The sequence below is a fragment of the Equus caballus genome, chromosome 7, assembly GCF_041296265.1.
Source record: "Equus caballus isolate H_3958 breed thoroughbred chromosome 7, TB-T2T, whole genome shotgun sequence".
NCBI lineage: Eukaryota > Metazoa > Chordata > Mammalia > Perissodactyla > Equidae > Equus > Equus caballus.
Window position 1 is genome coordinate 32,341,134 of NC_091690.1, and position 15,661 is coordinate 32,356,794.

A 15,661-nucleotide genomic window follows, 5' to 3' on the forward strand; every position below is an offset into this window, starting at 1 on the left:
AAAAATTTAGCATAGCACTTTGCACATGATAAGTGCTTACAATGCATTGTTAATTGAATATTATCTATTTAGTCAATCATTTTTCTTTTGAACTGGTTTACAGACCCTTTATTTATATTGGTCACCCTCCTATGAATGTGTCCAGTGTATGACTGTTTTTCTCCTTGGTATTGGCTTGAAGGATACATAATGATGGTTGACGCATAATAAATAGTTACTAACAGTTTGGGTTTCTGTCTTGAATACTGATGTTTATGAGAGATAACCATATGATCATACGAATGTATAGATAATTTCAAAGCACTAAGACAAATGATATCAAAAGCAAAGGCTTGAAGTTGTAAAGGGCAACCAAAAAAAGGGCTAGCATTGCAAGTGGTCTAAGGTTAGAATTGAAGCTCATTCTACCACGCCAACAATCTCAGAGGAACCCAGATGTTTCCCACTTTACAGCATCCCTTTGTGATGATCTCATTACTATTGTGTCATAGCTGGATGATGAATAAGGTTGACAGACTAACTGCTCCCTCAGAGCCATCACTGAGTCCAAAGTAGGGCTTAGGGAATCTGAGAAATCTTCCAAGGAAGCAATCTAGGGAGAGTGAGTATGCACAGTTCTTGATTTTACAAACCCTATGAGATTCAATTCCTTTTAAGTAGGAGAATTGAAATTCCTTTGGCTGGAGTACTCTGTGCTCTGCTCAGAAACAGTAAATGTGAGGTCTTGTTATAACACTTTGGAAATCTTGACTCTGTTCTCAGAGGAACTGTGTGAGTGTTCAAACTGCTGCCCATGACTCACTGTTAGCCTCTGCCCCTCACATACTAACAGGTCCACAGCTAGGGACCTTCCTGGTCCTTGGGGACTTCTTTTTCCTGACATAAACTTAGCAATCAAGCAGGATTATACAGTCATAGATTTTCATAGTGTTTGATCATAGGCAAGAACCCAAGACCTCTGAGAGCCTTTGCTGACCAAGGAAAGATGATCCAGACCTCACAGAAATTTGCATTGCTCAGAGACACTATTCAGGTATGGCTAAAATTAGTAACAAGAAGCAAGTTGTCAACAGCTTTTCTCCCCCCAGAATGTCACTGTTTCACTCTTTGCTATCTTCAATTTTGCCAAGTCCTAGGGTGGTATATGAGTCACTCATTTTGGCTTGGTCATTTTCTTTTGATATGTTTTTCAGTGGCATTTACCACAGTCTGTGATTAGAATCCCCTTGTTGAACGTGGCTCTATAACTCGAAAACTCCTATACTGGAGTTGATACCAAAGTCTAGCATCAAAGAGATTGGAAAAGCCTGTTGTCTGATCTCTAAGGAATTAGATACTAGCTAAGTGTACTCTAAAGTCAAGACTGAACATGACCAGGAAGAAGTAAGACAAGAAGAATTTCCCAGTATAAAATAATGATGTGAACCCATCTAGAAGGATGTCGTTGCCTAGCAGTGGAACATGTTGTCTTAAAAAGCAGAGGCAGGTGGTAATTTTCCCAGTGAATAAGGGCACAGACAAAGGAATGAAACAAGTCTGAGACTTAGCTCTGTCACATACTAGCTTTGTAACCTCGGGCAACTTGCTTAATTTTTCTAAGCTTCAGTTTCTTGATCTTTAGGTTGGAGTAGTAATAATAGTTTCTTCTTCTAGGTTTATTTAAAAAATGAATCAGATTTTGAAAGTGTTGAGCCTAGTCCTTGGAACACGGTAAATATTCATTAAATGGTATGTCTATATATGCATGTATCTATGTATTATTATGATGATGATGTGAGTAATGAGAGGAAGAGGTCCCTGTATCTTCCAGGTACCATATTCTGCTCTTGACTTGTTTAAACTTCCTCATTAGAGCTGTTTTTGACCTTCTCCTATGTGGGTCACTATATTTCTTTCTTCATCATGGTAACATGAATTTGATGGTTCCCTTGCTGTTACTATTTCTTTTGCTTAATATTTCAGAGTTGCCTTAAGTCTACTTAGAAAAGGCTAAACGGATCAGAAGAACCAGAGAAGTATCTCCTGATAGAGTTGGGGATATTAGACCTCTCAAGTCTGGAAGGATGCAGTCTGAAGAGGGTGTGATCTAGTTCTATCAATAATGTTACTTAATAAAATATTTATTTGCAAATAATTATAGAATGCCAACATTAAAGGAAGGCACTTAAAGAAGAAGTTTAAGATACATAAAAGAAAAGAAGCTTTTTTTCATTTGGATTTATGTTTTTTGCCAGATACTCTCACAGACATTTCATAAACTTTACTATGAAACCAGGGTTTTTTTGTTGTTGGTGTTGTTTTTGTTATAATAATTATGATTTTCATTTTGTAAATGATGAAACTATGTCTATGTAAGATATTGCACAAGCTGTTTTAACAAAACCAGGAATCGAATTAAGTGTTCTGATTTCTAACACAATGTTTTTTCCGAATATTTCTCAGAGTAATGAATAGTGGGAGTTTGTTACTCAAAGGTATCGGGAGTGTTCAAAATATAACAATGCCTAAAGAGCGTAAATCCATGAATTAAACAACTGTAAAAAAGTTCCTAATTTAGCATGAAAGTGTTTTCATTATATCTCTAAACTTCTGACCTAGTCATAGAGAACATTGAGAACCATCAGCCTCTGCAAAACATTCCTTCCAGGACTAGATAGACTGTGGCTCTGAAATAGCCATTTCTTCTCACCTGATATTTTTGTATAGATCTTGCTGTTCATAAGAAGGATGGTTCTTGCTTGTTGAAAACATAGCCAAAGCACTCATCAACAAAAAGCTTGATAATTTGATGTTAGTGTTCAGACTTTAGTGTCCTAGGTCCCTTTTTGAGGTCTGACTTTCTCACAGCTATGAGGAATGCCTCAGTAGTGACAGAATTTATCCTGTTGGGCATCCCACACACAGAGGATCTGGAGGCCATGCTCTTTGTCCTGTTTTTGTCCTTCTACATCTTCACTCTTATGGGGAACCTGCTCATTCTACTGGCAATTGTCTCCTCCACTCGGCTTCACACCCCCATGTACTTCTTCCTGTGTAAACTGTCTGTGTGTGACATATTTTTCCCTTCTGTGAGTTCCCCCAAGATGCTCTTCTACCTCTCGGGAAGCAGCCGAGCCATCTCTTATGCAGGCTGCGTATCCCAGCTCTTCTTCTACCATTTCCTGGGCTGTACCGAGTGTTTCCTGTACACAGTGATGGCCTATGACCGCTTTGTTGCCATATGTTACCCTCTAAGCTACACCATAATCATGAGTCACAGAGTGTGTGGAGTCTTGGCCATGGGAACCTCTTTGTTTGGCTGTATTCAGGCCACCTTTCTAACCACTCTCACCTTCCAATTGCCCTACTGTGGCCCTAATGAGGTGGACTATTACTTCTGTGATATCCCAGTGATGCTGAAGCTGGCTTGTGCAGATACCTCAGCTCTGGAGATGGTGGGGTTCATTAGTGTGGGCCTCATGCCCCTCAGCTGCTTCCTTCTCATCCTCACCTCCTACAGTCGTATCGTCTACTCCATCCTGCAGATCCGCTCTGCAGAAGGCCAGCGTCATGCCTTCTCTACCTGCAGTGCCCACCTCACTGCTATCCTGCTTTTCTACATGCCAGTGGTCCTCATCTACCTAAGGCCAACTCCAAGTCCCTGGTTGGATGCAACTGTTCAAGTCCTGAATAACCTGGTGACCCCTATGTTGAACCCCTTGATCTACAGCCTCAGGAATAAAGAGGTAAAATCATCTCTGAGGAAGGTTCTGCATCAACTGGCCTTACTTCCAGACCAGTTGTAGAGAAAGAACAGTAACTAACACATCACCCACACTTCTTGTGTTATAAAACATTTTTATGTAGTTTTCACAAATATTTTTTTAATTTGAGACTGTAGGTATTCTTATGATTATTTCCATTTTACAATGTGGGAACTAAGATTTGAAGAGTTAAAATGACATGTTGAAGGATACATAGGGAGTGAACAGGAGAATGAAGACTCTAGGGCTGATCATCTGACTCTGGGACTTGAGCTGTCTTGAGGATATACTACTGATGAGGGAAGGCGGGAGCTCTTCCCAGTAGGCAGAATGATGAGGACCTCTGCTCTTCAATCTTTATTTTCTTCATCCTCCTACATCCCCTTCTCCTCTTCTTTTTGCCCTCACCCTAGCAGTTCCCCATCTTGGCTGCAGTGATTGCCTCCTCAAATGTCTGCATTGGATAAGCCCTCATTTTATTGGTCTAGGTGTTGTTGAAAAAAGTGCGAGAGGTAGATCCCCATGGCTTCAAGCACCCTAAAAAACACAAAGAAATTATGTAAAGAGAAAGATTTCTGGCTGGGAACAGAGGCAGGTCCCTTATGAGTGAAACGGAGGTACTGGTGTAATGTACTACCTGCAAACCCTATCTGTTGGGCGTGGGCCTGAAAGCAGGTCCTGGCTGTGGAACTGCAGCACACGCACGAGAACCTGGAAAGTCAGATGGGGACTCTCCGGAGGGTGACTGTGCTGTGACTCTGTGTTAGAAAACCTGGACTAGGCTTTGTATTGCTCAGTACGACCAGGGGCGATGCTGGGTCCAAGCTGTCATTATTTTGTTTCTTTGGCTTTTCTGTTTACTGAAAGGATTTAACTTTGTTCCCATTTCTAAATGTCTTTATTTTTTGGCTGAAGTATGCTAAGAATGAAAAATGTGCTATTTGAATAGAGTGAGCTGTTGTTTTCATGACTGAGTTCGTTGAGAATCCTATCACACTTGGGGAATATAGTTGCATACACTTTGTTCTAAACAGTGGTGCAGAGAGAAAAGAATACTGGGAAGAGGATGATGGAAGAGAAGGGGGCAGAGGCAGAGACCTTTTTTTTTTTCTCTTGCCTGTACTTCTCAGAATCAGAGAGCAATTAAGGAACCTGCCAGATCAAACAAGCACTACTGTGTCCGTGCCTCCAGCCACTGGGGGAGCCAGCACCTGCTCCTGGAGTGAAGACAAACTCTTTCCTAGTCACTTCTCCTAAACTCCTCAAAACCCTCTCAGTCCTATTTCTCCCTTGTTTCTCAGTAAACAAGAGCCTAAATGGGAAGGTGGAAATACCTCTCGAATTATTTCAAATTTAGTGTATCCTAAACCTTTCTCAAGCCTCTCTGAGTCCATTTGAAGACCTCCTCCCATTCCTCAATTTCCTGGTGGTAGTTGCTCAGATGATCAAAATAAAGCAATATATAAGAATAAAAGATGGGATCCAATTTATTTTTATTTTTGCTCAATCAGATGTCATTTGATGAATAACTCTGTGCTAGGGATGAGGAAAGCAAAGATAAAGAAGACATGATCCTAGTAAAATGAAGTCAAAGTCTTCTGGAGAAAAACAGATGTACAATTAGCTAGAAAATCTCATGATAAATACTGTGATAAATATATACATGATATATACTTTCTTGTATAAATAAATACATGAAATACTAAATTTCATAAGGTATGAAATAAAGCAGAAAATGTAGAGTACATTTTTCTGGGACTGGAAGGGGACCTCACAGAAAAGGTGTTGAATGTTGGAGTTTTGTTTTGGTTTGGCTTTTTGTTTTGTTTTCACTCAGATGAAGAGTGGCTGAGAAATATTTTTCAGGGAGAAGCAACACACTTGTCAACCTTTTTTTTTTGGTGAGGGCAGGCATGTGAGAGATAATTCCTCTTAATAATATGGCATCTATGAGTGAATGCCCTTACAGGAAAAATAAAATTCATTTGACCTCTTTTCAAGGTTTTCCCTCCAGCTCAGCTCTTTGTTCCTGGATTGAAGGAACACCTTGCACAAAATGACTCTATCCCTATCTCCTTAAACAAATTGACCACTCTGCTTGTCCCAGAGTTTATGAGAGATGCTGGCAGCTCTCATGTCTCCAGGTAGTATCTGAGCTTTCTTTTAACCTAAGCAGGAGCCCAGAATGTCAGTCCCAGCCTGGGGTATGGAGGCCCAGGTTGGGTTTGATAGTGGAATGAGACTTTTCTGTGTTTTATAATTAAAGGGACAATCTAAGACAAATTTGAGAAAAAAATGTCAATGGAAGGAACCCCAAACCAGGTAGACCTTGTAAAAGACTATTTAATCCACAGGGGCAGAGCAAAAACAGAGAATCAAGGCCCAAGACCAGGGTGGCCAGAGAAGAATAAGAATATTGAAGCAGAGGTTCAGAGTATTTTTGAGCCACGTGGGCTATAGTAGCAGCGTTTCCTAAGACACTGGATTCAAGCTTTGTCTAGGAGTGTCCTCCAAGAGCTGACTCCAGGTGGATTCTGATGTCTTTAAAGGTTTCTCTGTTCATCCCAATATTTTATGCAGCATACCATTGTAGTGTCCAGTCACTGTTCCTTTTTGCTCCTCTCTAAATTTTTTACGTGACCAATGACTGTTCTGAATTTCACCTATGTATTTTATTTTACCTACAGTTCCAGAGAGAGAAACTGTAATGTGGGCATCTGAAGTGGAAACCTAGCACACGGAGGCCAAAAGTGGAGCTGAGATGATGGCTACTCACATGGCATAGGGGGATTGTAGAAAGAGGTTTTCAGAAGAGTGTTCACAGGAGTAGAAGCCTGTTCTGTGTGTTTCTCGCTCTCCCTGGGATCCTGCTGATTTCTTCTAAATCGTATTGATTGAAGTGAATTAATAACTAGTCAGAAATTAAAGTTTCCATCACTTGATATGCAACTTTTTTTTTGGTCAAGAATACTGACTTTATCTTTACAGAAACGATTATTCAAGCTAAAAGAATAACGTTATTTTTTTAAAAAGTAACGTTATTTGTGTTTTGCTAGTTCACTTAGGGTAACAGGAGCAATAATGCCTGTAGTTATTGCAATCCTAAATTTGTGAGAAATAATCTAATCTATTATTTATTATCCTCTTTATTTTACATCCCTTGTTTAAAAAATATTTAAATGCTTGTTTCAATAATATTCTGCAATGGCGACATCAAAAAGCCATCCTTCATTGTCCTGTTGGAAGTCTTTTTACAAAAAATGCTTTTATTTAATAGCAAACAATTCAAAAATAATATTAATACAAAATATGTAAAGTATAAAGAACCATGATACAATGAACACTGGTGTCGACTACCTGGTTTAAGGAAGAGAATCGTGTCGGCAGCTTGGGTGTTCCCAGTGGACCCCAGCCTGATTCCATACCCTTCACTCCCTCTAGAAGTCATCACTCTCCTGAATTTTGTGCTTATTATTCCCTTGTTTTCCTTTATGTTTTACTTCTTATATTTGTGTCCCTAAATACCATGTTGCAAGTTTTTGAACTTTATATTAATTTACTTCTGCTGAAATTTGCTTTAAATTTTACATTTTTTGACACATTATTTCATTGGTTCAAGATTAATTCATTATCGCCAAAATGTAGTATCCCATTGTGTGAGTATATCAACATTTATTTTCTGCTGTTGTTTTTATTCACAAGTAAATGTGAATTTTCAGAATGTAAGAAATTGTTTGTTTTAAACAGCTGCAATATTTTGGTGGGTTCTTCATACCTATCAATATGTATAGATACGGCACAAAGATACCATCCCCAGCCTCCCCTTAAGATTTCCTTCTACCAGGAAAAAAAGAAAATAGAAAATGTTATTTAATTTGGATTTGCCCAATAGCAGACACTGAGGCAAAGGTTTGGGTATAAGCAATTTATTTGGAAGATGATCCCAGGAAGCATGATAAGGAAGTGGGAAACTGAGCGAAATGACAGTCAGTACCCTCAAAGTGCATCAAAGTCACAAATGGCAAGATTTCATTCTTTATTGTAGCTGAGTAGTATTTATATACATGTATATATGTATCTACCACAACTCCTTTATCCATTCATCTATCAGTGGACACTTAGGTTGCTTCCATATCTTGGCTATTGTAAATAATGCTGCAATGAACATAGAGGTGCATGTATCTTATTTTTGTGTGAGGAAGAGTGGCCCTGAGCTAACATCTGTTACCAATCTTCCTCTTTTTGCTTGAGGAAGATTGTTGCTGAGCTAACATCTGTGCCAATCTTCCTCTATTTTATGTGAGATACCACCACAGTGTCGCTTGATGAGCAGTACTAGGTCTGTACCCTGGATCCAAACCTGCAAACCCAGGGGCGCTGAAGCATGGCACGTGAACTTAACCACTACACCACTGGGCCAGCCCAAGGGGTTCATATATCTTTTTGAATTAGTGTATGTTCTCCTCAGATAGATACTCAATAGTGAAATTGGTGGATCATATGGTAGCTCTGTTCTTAATTTTTTGAGGAACCTCCATACTGTTTCTCCATAGAGGCTGCACCAATTTACATTCCCACCAAAAGTGCACGAGCATTCCCTTTTCTCCTCATTGTTGCCAACCCTTGTTATTTATTTATTTTTTTGATAATAACTATTCCGACAGGTGTAAGGTGATAGCTCCTTGTGGTTTTGATTTGCATTTCTCTGATGATTAGTGATGTTGAGCATCTTCTCTTGTTCCTGCTGGCCATCTGCATGTCTTCCTTAGAAAAACGTCTATTCAGGTCCTCTGCCCATTTTTTAATTGAATTGTCTGGTTTTTTACCATTAAGTGGGCATGAGTTCTTGAGATATTTTAGATGTTGACCCTTTATCACATACGTGATTTACAAATATTTTATCTCATTCAGTAGGTTGCCTCTTCATTTTGTTGATGGTTTCTTTCACTGTGCAGAAACTTTTTAGTTTGATGTAGTCCCATTTGTTTGTTTTTGATTTTGTTTCCCTTGCCTTTGGAATCAGGTCCAAAAAACATCACTAAGACTGATGTCAAGGAAATTATTGCCTATGTTTTCTTCTAGGTGTTTTATGATTTTAGGTCTTACATTCAAATCTTTAATCTGTTTGGGTTAACTTTTGATGTGGTGAAAGATAGTGATCCAGTTTCATTCTTTTGCATGTGAGTCTCCAATTTTCCCAACACCATTTATTGAAGAGACTGTTCTTTGCCCATTGTATATTCTTACCTTTTTTCTTGTAAATTTATTGACAATATATGGATGGGTTTATTTCTGGGATCTCAATTCTGTTCCATTGATCTATTGTCTGCTTTTATGACGAAACCATACCATTGATTACTATAGCTTTGTAGTATAGTTTGAAATCAAGAAGCATGATACCTCCAGCTTTGTTCTTTTTCAAATATCACATGATTTCACTTACATGTGGAGTCAAATATACAAAACAGCCAAACAAACAAAGCAAAACCCAGACAGAGAACAGATTTGTGGTTGCCAGAGGGGAAGATGTTAGGGGGGAGGTGAAATGAGTGAAGGGATTAAGAAGTAAAAGCTTCCAGTTATAAAATAAATAAGGCATGGAGATGTAATGTACAGCATGGGGAATATAGTCAACAGTATTGTGTTAACTTTGTAAGATGAGAGATGAAACTAGACTTATTGTAGTGACCATTTCACAACTTATACACGTTTATTCACTTTGTGATACACCTGAAACTAATCTAATACTGTATGTCAGTTATACCTCAATAAAAAAAACCAGTGACTAACAAAAAATAAAATAAAATAACTGAAAAACAGTATAATATCTGTGGAATTAACGGACACAACCTACCTTTTTAGTCCCTCAAAGTCATATGTTCACCCAGCAACACACACATCTCTCTCACACCCACTCTTAGCTAAACAGTCCTTGCCATTCCCTAAAGTTACCCCTTTGCATTTTTTATTTATTCATTGACTTGTTTTTTCAATAAACATGTATTTAGTGAGCACTTACTATGCTAAGCACTGGAGTTACAAAGTTCTGCAAGTCCTATTCTTCAGAAGCTCATAGCTAAGCATGGAGCTTACACATGATTAAAATAAAATATAACAAGTATTAATGGAAATATATAAAATATAGACTAGTAAAATGAAAGCATAAATGAGCAATCCTGTACAGACAGTGGAGGAGATTCAAAAGAATTGTTTAAAATAGATTCATTCACAATTTTGAGCATTTATAAGTTTTATTCTCCCTTCTTGGGATGCCCTTCCTGGTTTCCTCTGCTGGAGAAACTTCTACTCTTCCTTCAAAATTCAAGCTGAACAGCCATTTTTGTTGTGAAATTTCCCTATCTCAGACACAATTGACTTCTTATTTCTTTGTGTTCCAATTTTATATCATAGCACAAAGCATCAACTCATCATGTGAAAATAGTATTGGCAAAATGACTCTCACAAGTAACAGTTAACTAAGTGCAGGCAGCTGAAGAAAGGTCACAGATGGGTACTTATAGTTTAGAGTTGCCCAACCCTTCATTTGTTGAATGAATAAATGAAAGTACGACTTCTAGACGACATTTTGCTCATAGCAAGAACCTCAGTCTATACATTTGTTAAATGTTATTAAGCACCTGCTAGGAACAAAGTAGGCTCATGCTCTACTTTGAGAAGAATAGTGATAGTTTATGCTAAGAGAAGTAACAGGATCAGATATGGTTTGAATTTCATCTTAAAATGTATGCATTTTATAACTTTTAACAAGTTACTTAACTAGCATAAATTGTTATGTTTAAATTGCCAAAATGGAGATATTTAAACCTTCTTCACTGAATTATAAAGATTGACTTAGAAAGTTCTTTAAAGCATCTAACACTGTATCTTGAACATAATAGGAATTTGATAAATATGTTACCTTCCCCACTTTTCTGTTTCCTAACAAATATATTTTCTTTAAGTAAAAAGAAAAATTCAATAAAAAAGTAGTTCTCAACTTGCAAAATTTTTCTTTGAAAACAATTGTTCAAGAATATTAGTGATAAAGAACAGTATTTACGGACAGTGTTTAAGAGTGTGCTGGGCTTTGTAGCCAGACAGATCTGAGTTTAAATTCCCTCTTGGCCACTTGTCATTTGTATGGTGTTAGGCAAGCTCTCTGAGCACAATCTCTTCAAATCTATTAAGAGAAGGATACAAGCACCAAACTCACTGGGTCCCCATGAAGATTGAATGATACTATCTATGTAAAGAGTTTAGTGCAGGGCTCAACATAGAATAAGTATATGGTAAATGCTAGCCAGCATGGTGTATAATAACCATTTTAATTTAATTTAATATAAAATACTCATTCTATACATTAACTTATACTTACGGATTAAGGCAAAATCGGAGGAGGCTCTGTTTCCTGTTATAGTTCTCACAATTACTTTTCTTTCATTTGAAGTCTTTGAAATGCTAAATGCTCGAATATAGGATCCCACAAAAATGATGCATATTGGAATTATATGGTTTATCTAAATCCACCATCTATTTGGGCTTTAGCTATAGCTAACAAATTATAGGCAGATATAAAAAAAGACTTAGAAAGAAAAAAAAAAAGAACCTGTTCCCAGTTTGCCCCAAAACATAGGATCTGATATTCTCAGGAAATATCAGAAATGCTGTTGCCACTGCTGCTTGTAACTACTACCAGAAATTAAGGATTTGATGAAGAAACTTAAAAGAAACAAAAATACAAGATTAAAGGTTATATTAGATTGAATAGGACTTAAAGAAGCAAGCTGATAGACTTTTAAGTTGTAACTGCAGATGGAAAAGATAACTGAAGCTACCATTGAGATACCAAGAAAATGTAAATTTTTGTTGTGATTAACTGAGATTTATGGAGCATTTATCATGTGATAAATACTGTAGTTAAGATTCGGTGCTTTTGGGGCCGGCCTGCTGGGGCAGCAGTTAAGTTGGCACGTTCCGCTTCTCGGCGGCCTAGGGTTTGCTGGGTCAGACCCCGGGTGAGGACATGGCACCGCTTGGCAAAAGCCATGCTGTGGTAGGCTTCCCACGTATAAAGTAGAGGAAGATGGGCATGGATGTTAGCTCAGGGCCAGTCTTCCTCAGCAAAAAGAGGAGGATGGGCAGCAATTAGCTCAGGGCTAATCTTCCCTCCCCCTCCCCCCCCCAAAAAAAGATTTGGTGCTCTCACCACAATGGCCTGGGTTCGTTTCCAATCAGGGAACCACACCACCCCTCTGTTGGTTGTCATACTGTGGTGGCTGTGTGTTGCTGTGATGTTGAAAGCTAAGTCACCAATATTTCAAGTACCAGCAAGGTCACCCATGGTGGATAGGTTTTAGTGGAGTTTCAGACTAATCAGACTGGGAAGAAGAACCTGGCCCCCACTTCCAAAAAAATTGGCCATGAAAATCCTATGAATAGCAGTGGAGAATTGTCTGATATAGTGCCCGAAGGTGAGAAGATGGTGCAAGAAGACCGACAGGGTTTCACTCTGCTGTACGCAGACTCGACCTCACTAACAACAACAAAAGCACTGTGATAGGTCCTTTGCATTCTCACCTCTTTTCATTCTCATAGTAACCCTGTGAGGTAAGTGCTTATTGTTATTTTCTCTATTTTACAGTTTAAAAAATGAGATTGAGAGCTTGGGCAACTTCTTCAAAATCCTACAGGTAGTGTGTGCTCCAGCCAGCATTCAGCCCCTAGTTTGTCTTACTCGCTGTTATGGGCTGACCTGTGTTCCCCCCAAATTCAGATGTTGAAGCCTTAAACCCTAGTAGCTCAGAATGTGACTGCATTTGAAGATAGGACCTTTACAGATGTGCTTAAGTTAAAATGAAGCTGTTAGGGTGGACTCTAATCCAATGCAACTGGTGTCTTTATAAGAAAAGGAAATCTGGAGACACAAAGAGACACCAGGGATGCACATGAGGAGATATGACCATGTCAAGAGGCAGCAGGAGGGTGGCCATGTTCAAGCCAAGGAGAAAGGCTGGAGCAATCCTTCCCTTGTGGCCCTCAGTGGAAACCAACCATTCTTGCACCTTGATCTTAGACTTCTAGTCTCCAGAACTTTGAGATAATAAATTTCTGTTGTTTAAGCCACCCAGTTTTTGATATTTTGTTATGATAGCCCTAGCAAACTAATACACTTCTAAGCCCAGCTCTGCTCTAATGCCTCTCATGTACAATGTGTGATTTGTGTTATTGATTATATCATGTACTTTCTTTTTTTTTTTAAAGATTGGCACCTGAGCTAACATCTGTTGCCAATCTCCTTTTTTATTTTCTTCTTCTCCCCAAAGCCTCCCTAGTACATAGTTGTATATTCTAGTTGTAGGTCCTTCTGCCTCTGCATGTGGCACGTGGGATGTGGGATGCTGCCTCAGCATGGCTTGATGAACAGTGCTAGGTCTGCACCCAGGATCTGAACCGGAGGGACCCTGGGCCGCCGAAGTGCAGCCCGCGAATTTAACCACTAGACCATACCACCAGCTCCAGCATGTACTTTCTATGTTCATTCCTGTTAACATCATTGTTTGAAACTCAGAAAATGGTCCTTATTTCTCAGAGTAGGTAATGGAAAGCTTCAGATAAGAAACACATTTACAAAACTTTTCTTACCACTGATGTCAAGCTGTAAGATTTCTCTAAGGGAATCATTGAGAAGAAAACTTTTTAATTAATTAATCTCAAAGGTACTTGTCCCTATGAGATGCTTCTCATGCTCATTATGACTTTGGCTTTTTTGGCTAATTTTTTGTTCCCATTTGTGAGCTGTATAATGGGGCAAAGGGAATTAGTAAGACTGGGAATTGGCTTAGGAAGTGCAAGAAGGCTTGTTAAAATGTTTATGGTCTTGGGTTTTGTCTGTAATTATTATTCCAAGGAAAAACGATGTTTGAGTATAACAAAAACATATACTAACATACAGCCTCATTTCTACTTTCATGTTCATGCACAATTTCATTCACGTCAATTTTTCCAGCATTTCCAAGACGAGGCTGATTCTTCCTAAATCACTGCATTAAAAAAAAAAGGAGAGAGAGAGAGATCCTGTGACATCAACTTTCTTGTGAGAGTTAGTGATAAAAATCCCACTAGCCAGTTACAATGCAATTAAATAGCCTTGACAGAACAGTGAAAACATGGAGTTTTTAATATCAAGGCTTCAAATAGCTACATATTCTGAGTGTGGAATCTTCTCACTCTCAAAGAAGCATGAGTGGAAAGTGTCAATCATATTTCAGTACTCAGAGCTGGTTTTGTCCAGTAAGTGGTAAAAACCTGAATTAAAATAACTCAGTTAGACTGAACAGCAGGGCCAGGGTAAGCAATTTGAGACAGAGTGAATTTCAAGAGAAAATGCAAAAGGCTCAATTTATCAACCATGACAATTCTCATGGCTTAAATTAACAAGACACTTGCTGATCCTTTTTATCATTGCGTACTGTGAAGATTTATCATATTTCATGTCCTACCCCCCAAATTTTTTAATCCAAATTTACATTCTTAGTTATTTTGAGGGCACTAAGAAATATTTAATTACCTTAAATACACACAAAGAAACACACACACAATATAATCAATGGGAATGATAACAGTTTTGATAATATACCAATTGAATGAAATCTGTTGTTTTCAACTAAATATCATAAAAATCCTTGAGAGCCCCCAATAAACAAACTGTCTCTAACAAAATAAAGAGATAAATTCCTACACCTTTTTAGACACAAAAGGACAGAGTTGGATGAGAGTTTAAATATTACATAGAGCAATTATCTCATTTTATATATGATGAAGCAACAGGGCCCAGAGAGGCCAAAACACAGGCATAACAAGTGAGAACAAGATGAAATACTCTACTATCCAATGTTACTTCACTTAAAAGAATGGATTGGTATCTAATTTAGGATGTAAATCTTCTACTGATCTTGTCTGCTTTAGAATAAGTTTTTATATTTACCTTCGTACTTGTCTTACCCACCTCATAGATTGCAGATTCCCTGAGAACAGACACAGTAGGCCCCACATATCTTCTCCTAATAATTCCATCTTTGTTTCATCTGCAGTGGTTTAGCACAGGGCCTGGGAGTTGTTGAATGCCTATCACTGTTTGTATTATCAAATTGGATATCCTCTTGTAAATGATATCCTTAAGTAGCCCTGCCCTCAGTCTTCTGCCAATTTTATTATTTACAGAGCTCAGTCTATCCACTTGGAAGCCAATGGTGAGCAGAACTAAAGGGGAAAATCTAGACTAGGCCCCATAAGAAAAGCTGGTCTAAACACACCTTAGTTATGTCTTATTTTTATGTAATGATTATTAGCTAGAACCTTTGAGCTGGAAGGGAGCTTAGAGATCCCTTATGCAAACATTTTTCCTAAAAATGAGGAAAGAGGCCTATGTAGCTAAATGAGCTCATGGAAATGAGTGTACTAAATTGGGAGTTCTGTTCTCCATCAAGTGATCTGAGGCCTAAGTAGGTTTCTTCCTATTTTAGTTAACTGTTGAATTAATTTAGCAAACGTTCATTGAGAATCTAGTAAGTCACTTGCTAAGGAGAATAAAAAATAAATCAGACAGAGGTCTGATGTGATTAACTATGAGACAAATTATATATTACCCTATCAAGAAAAATACGGTTAAAATACGAAGTGGGTTCAAATGAGAGAGGTCAATTTGATCTGAGAATATCAGGGTGAGTCTAAAGGAGGAGAGGACACATGGACTGAGTCTTATTGGCTGACAGGATTTGAAAATTTGGGAATGTGGGTGGCCATTAGAGGAAAATTTATGAGATCCTAATGCACAGAAATGTTAAGAAAATTTGTAAAATGCCGTCAGTTTTTTTTCTTCCTTTTCCTTTAGCTAAAGAACTCAGTAATATCTAATATCT

At 38.2% G+C, this 15,661-nt stretch overlaps 2 protein-coding genes across 5 annotated transcripts in view; both read left to right on the forward strand.

The window, feature by feature from the left end:
- Nucleotides 1-9,562, forward strand: part of VWA5A (von Willebrand factor A domain containing 5A) — a 46,641-nt gene extending 37,079 nt beyond the window's left edge. For 2 of the 3 annotated variants that reach the window (XR_011440502.1, XM_070272897.1), the window contains exons 17-18: nt 1,654-1,710; nt 1,963-2,552. Coding sequence is in view for 2 of the 3 variants with exons in the window: in XM_070272897.1 (XP_070128998.1) it covers nt 1,654-1,710; nt 1,963-1,983 (78 nt within the window). In the remaining variant the exon portion in view is untranslated. Of the gene's footprint in view, nt 1-1,653; nt 1,711-1,962; nt 2,553-6,430 lie in introns of those variants that run through there. The other variant, XM_070272898.1, reaches the window with a different exon arrangement.
- Nucleotides 2,722-9,562, forward strand: OR10D1 (olfactory receptor family 10 subfamily D member 1). Of its 2 annotated transcripts, XM_070272194.1 has the most exons (2): nt 2,722-3,725; nt 6,431-9,562. In XM_070272194.1, exons 1-2 carry the CDS (start codon nt 2,850-2,852, stop codon nt 6,449-6,451), a joined length of 897 nt encoding a protein of 298 aa, XP_070128295.1. In that variant the 5' UTR covers nt 2,722-2,849; the 3' UTR covers nt 6,452-9,562. The 2 variants fall into 2 exon arrangements, with proteins under 2 accessions (XP_070128295.1, NP_001378447.1); NM_001391518.1 differs by lacking the exon at nt 6,431-9,562 and having other exon boundaries at nt 2,850-3,785.
- Nucleotides 9,563-15,661: the final 6,099 nt, after the last annotated feature.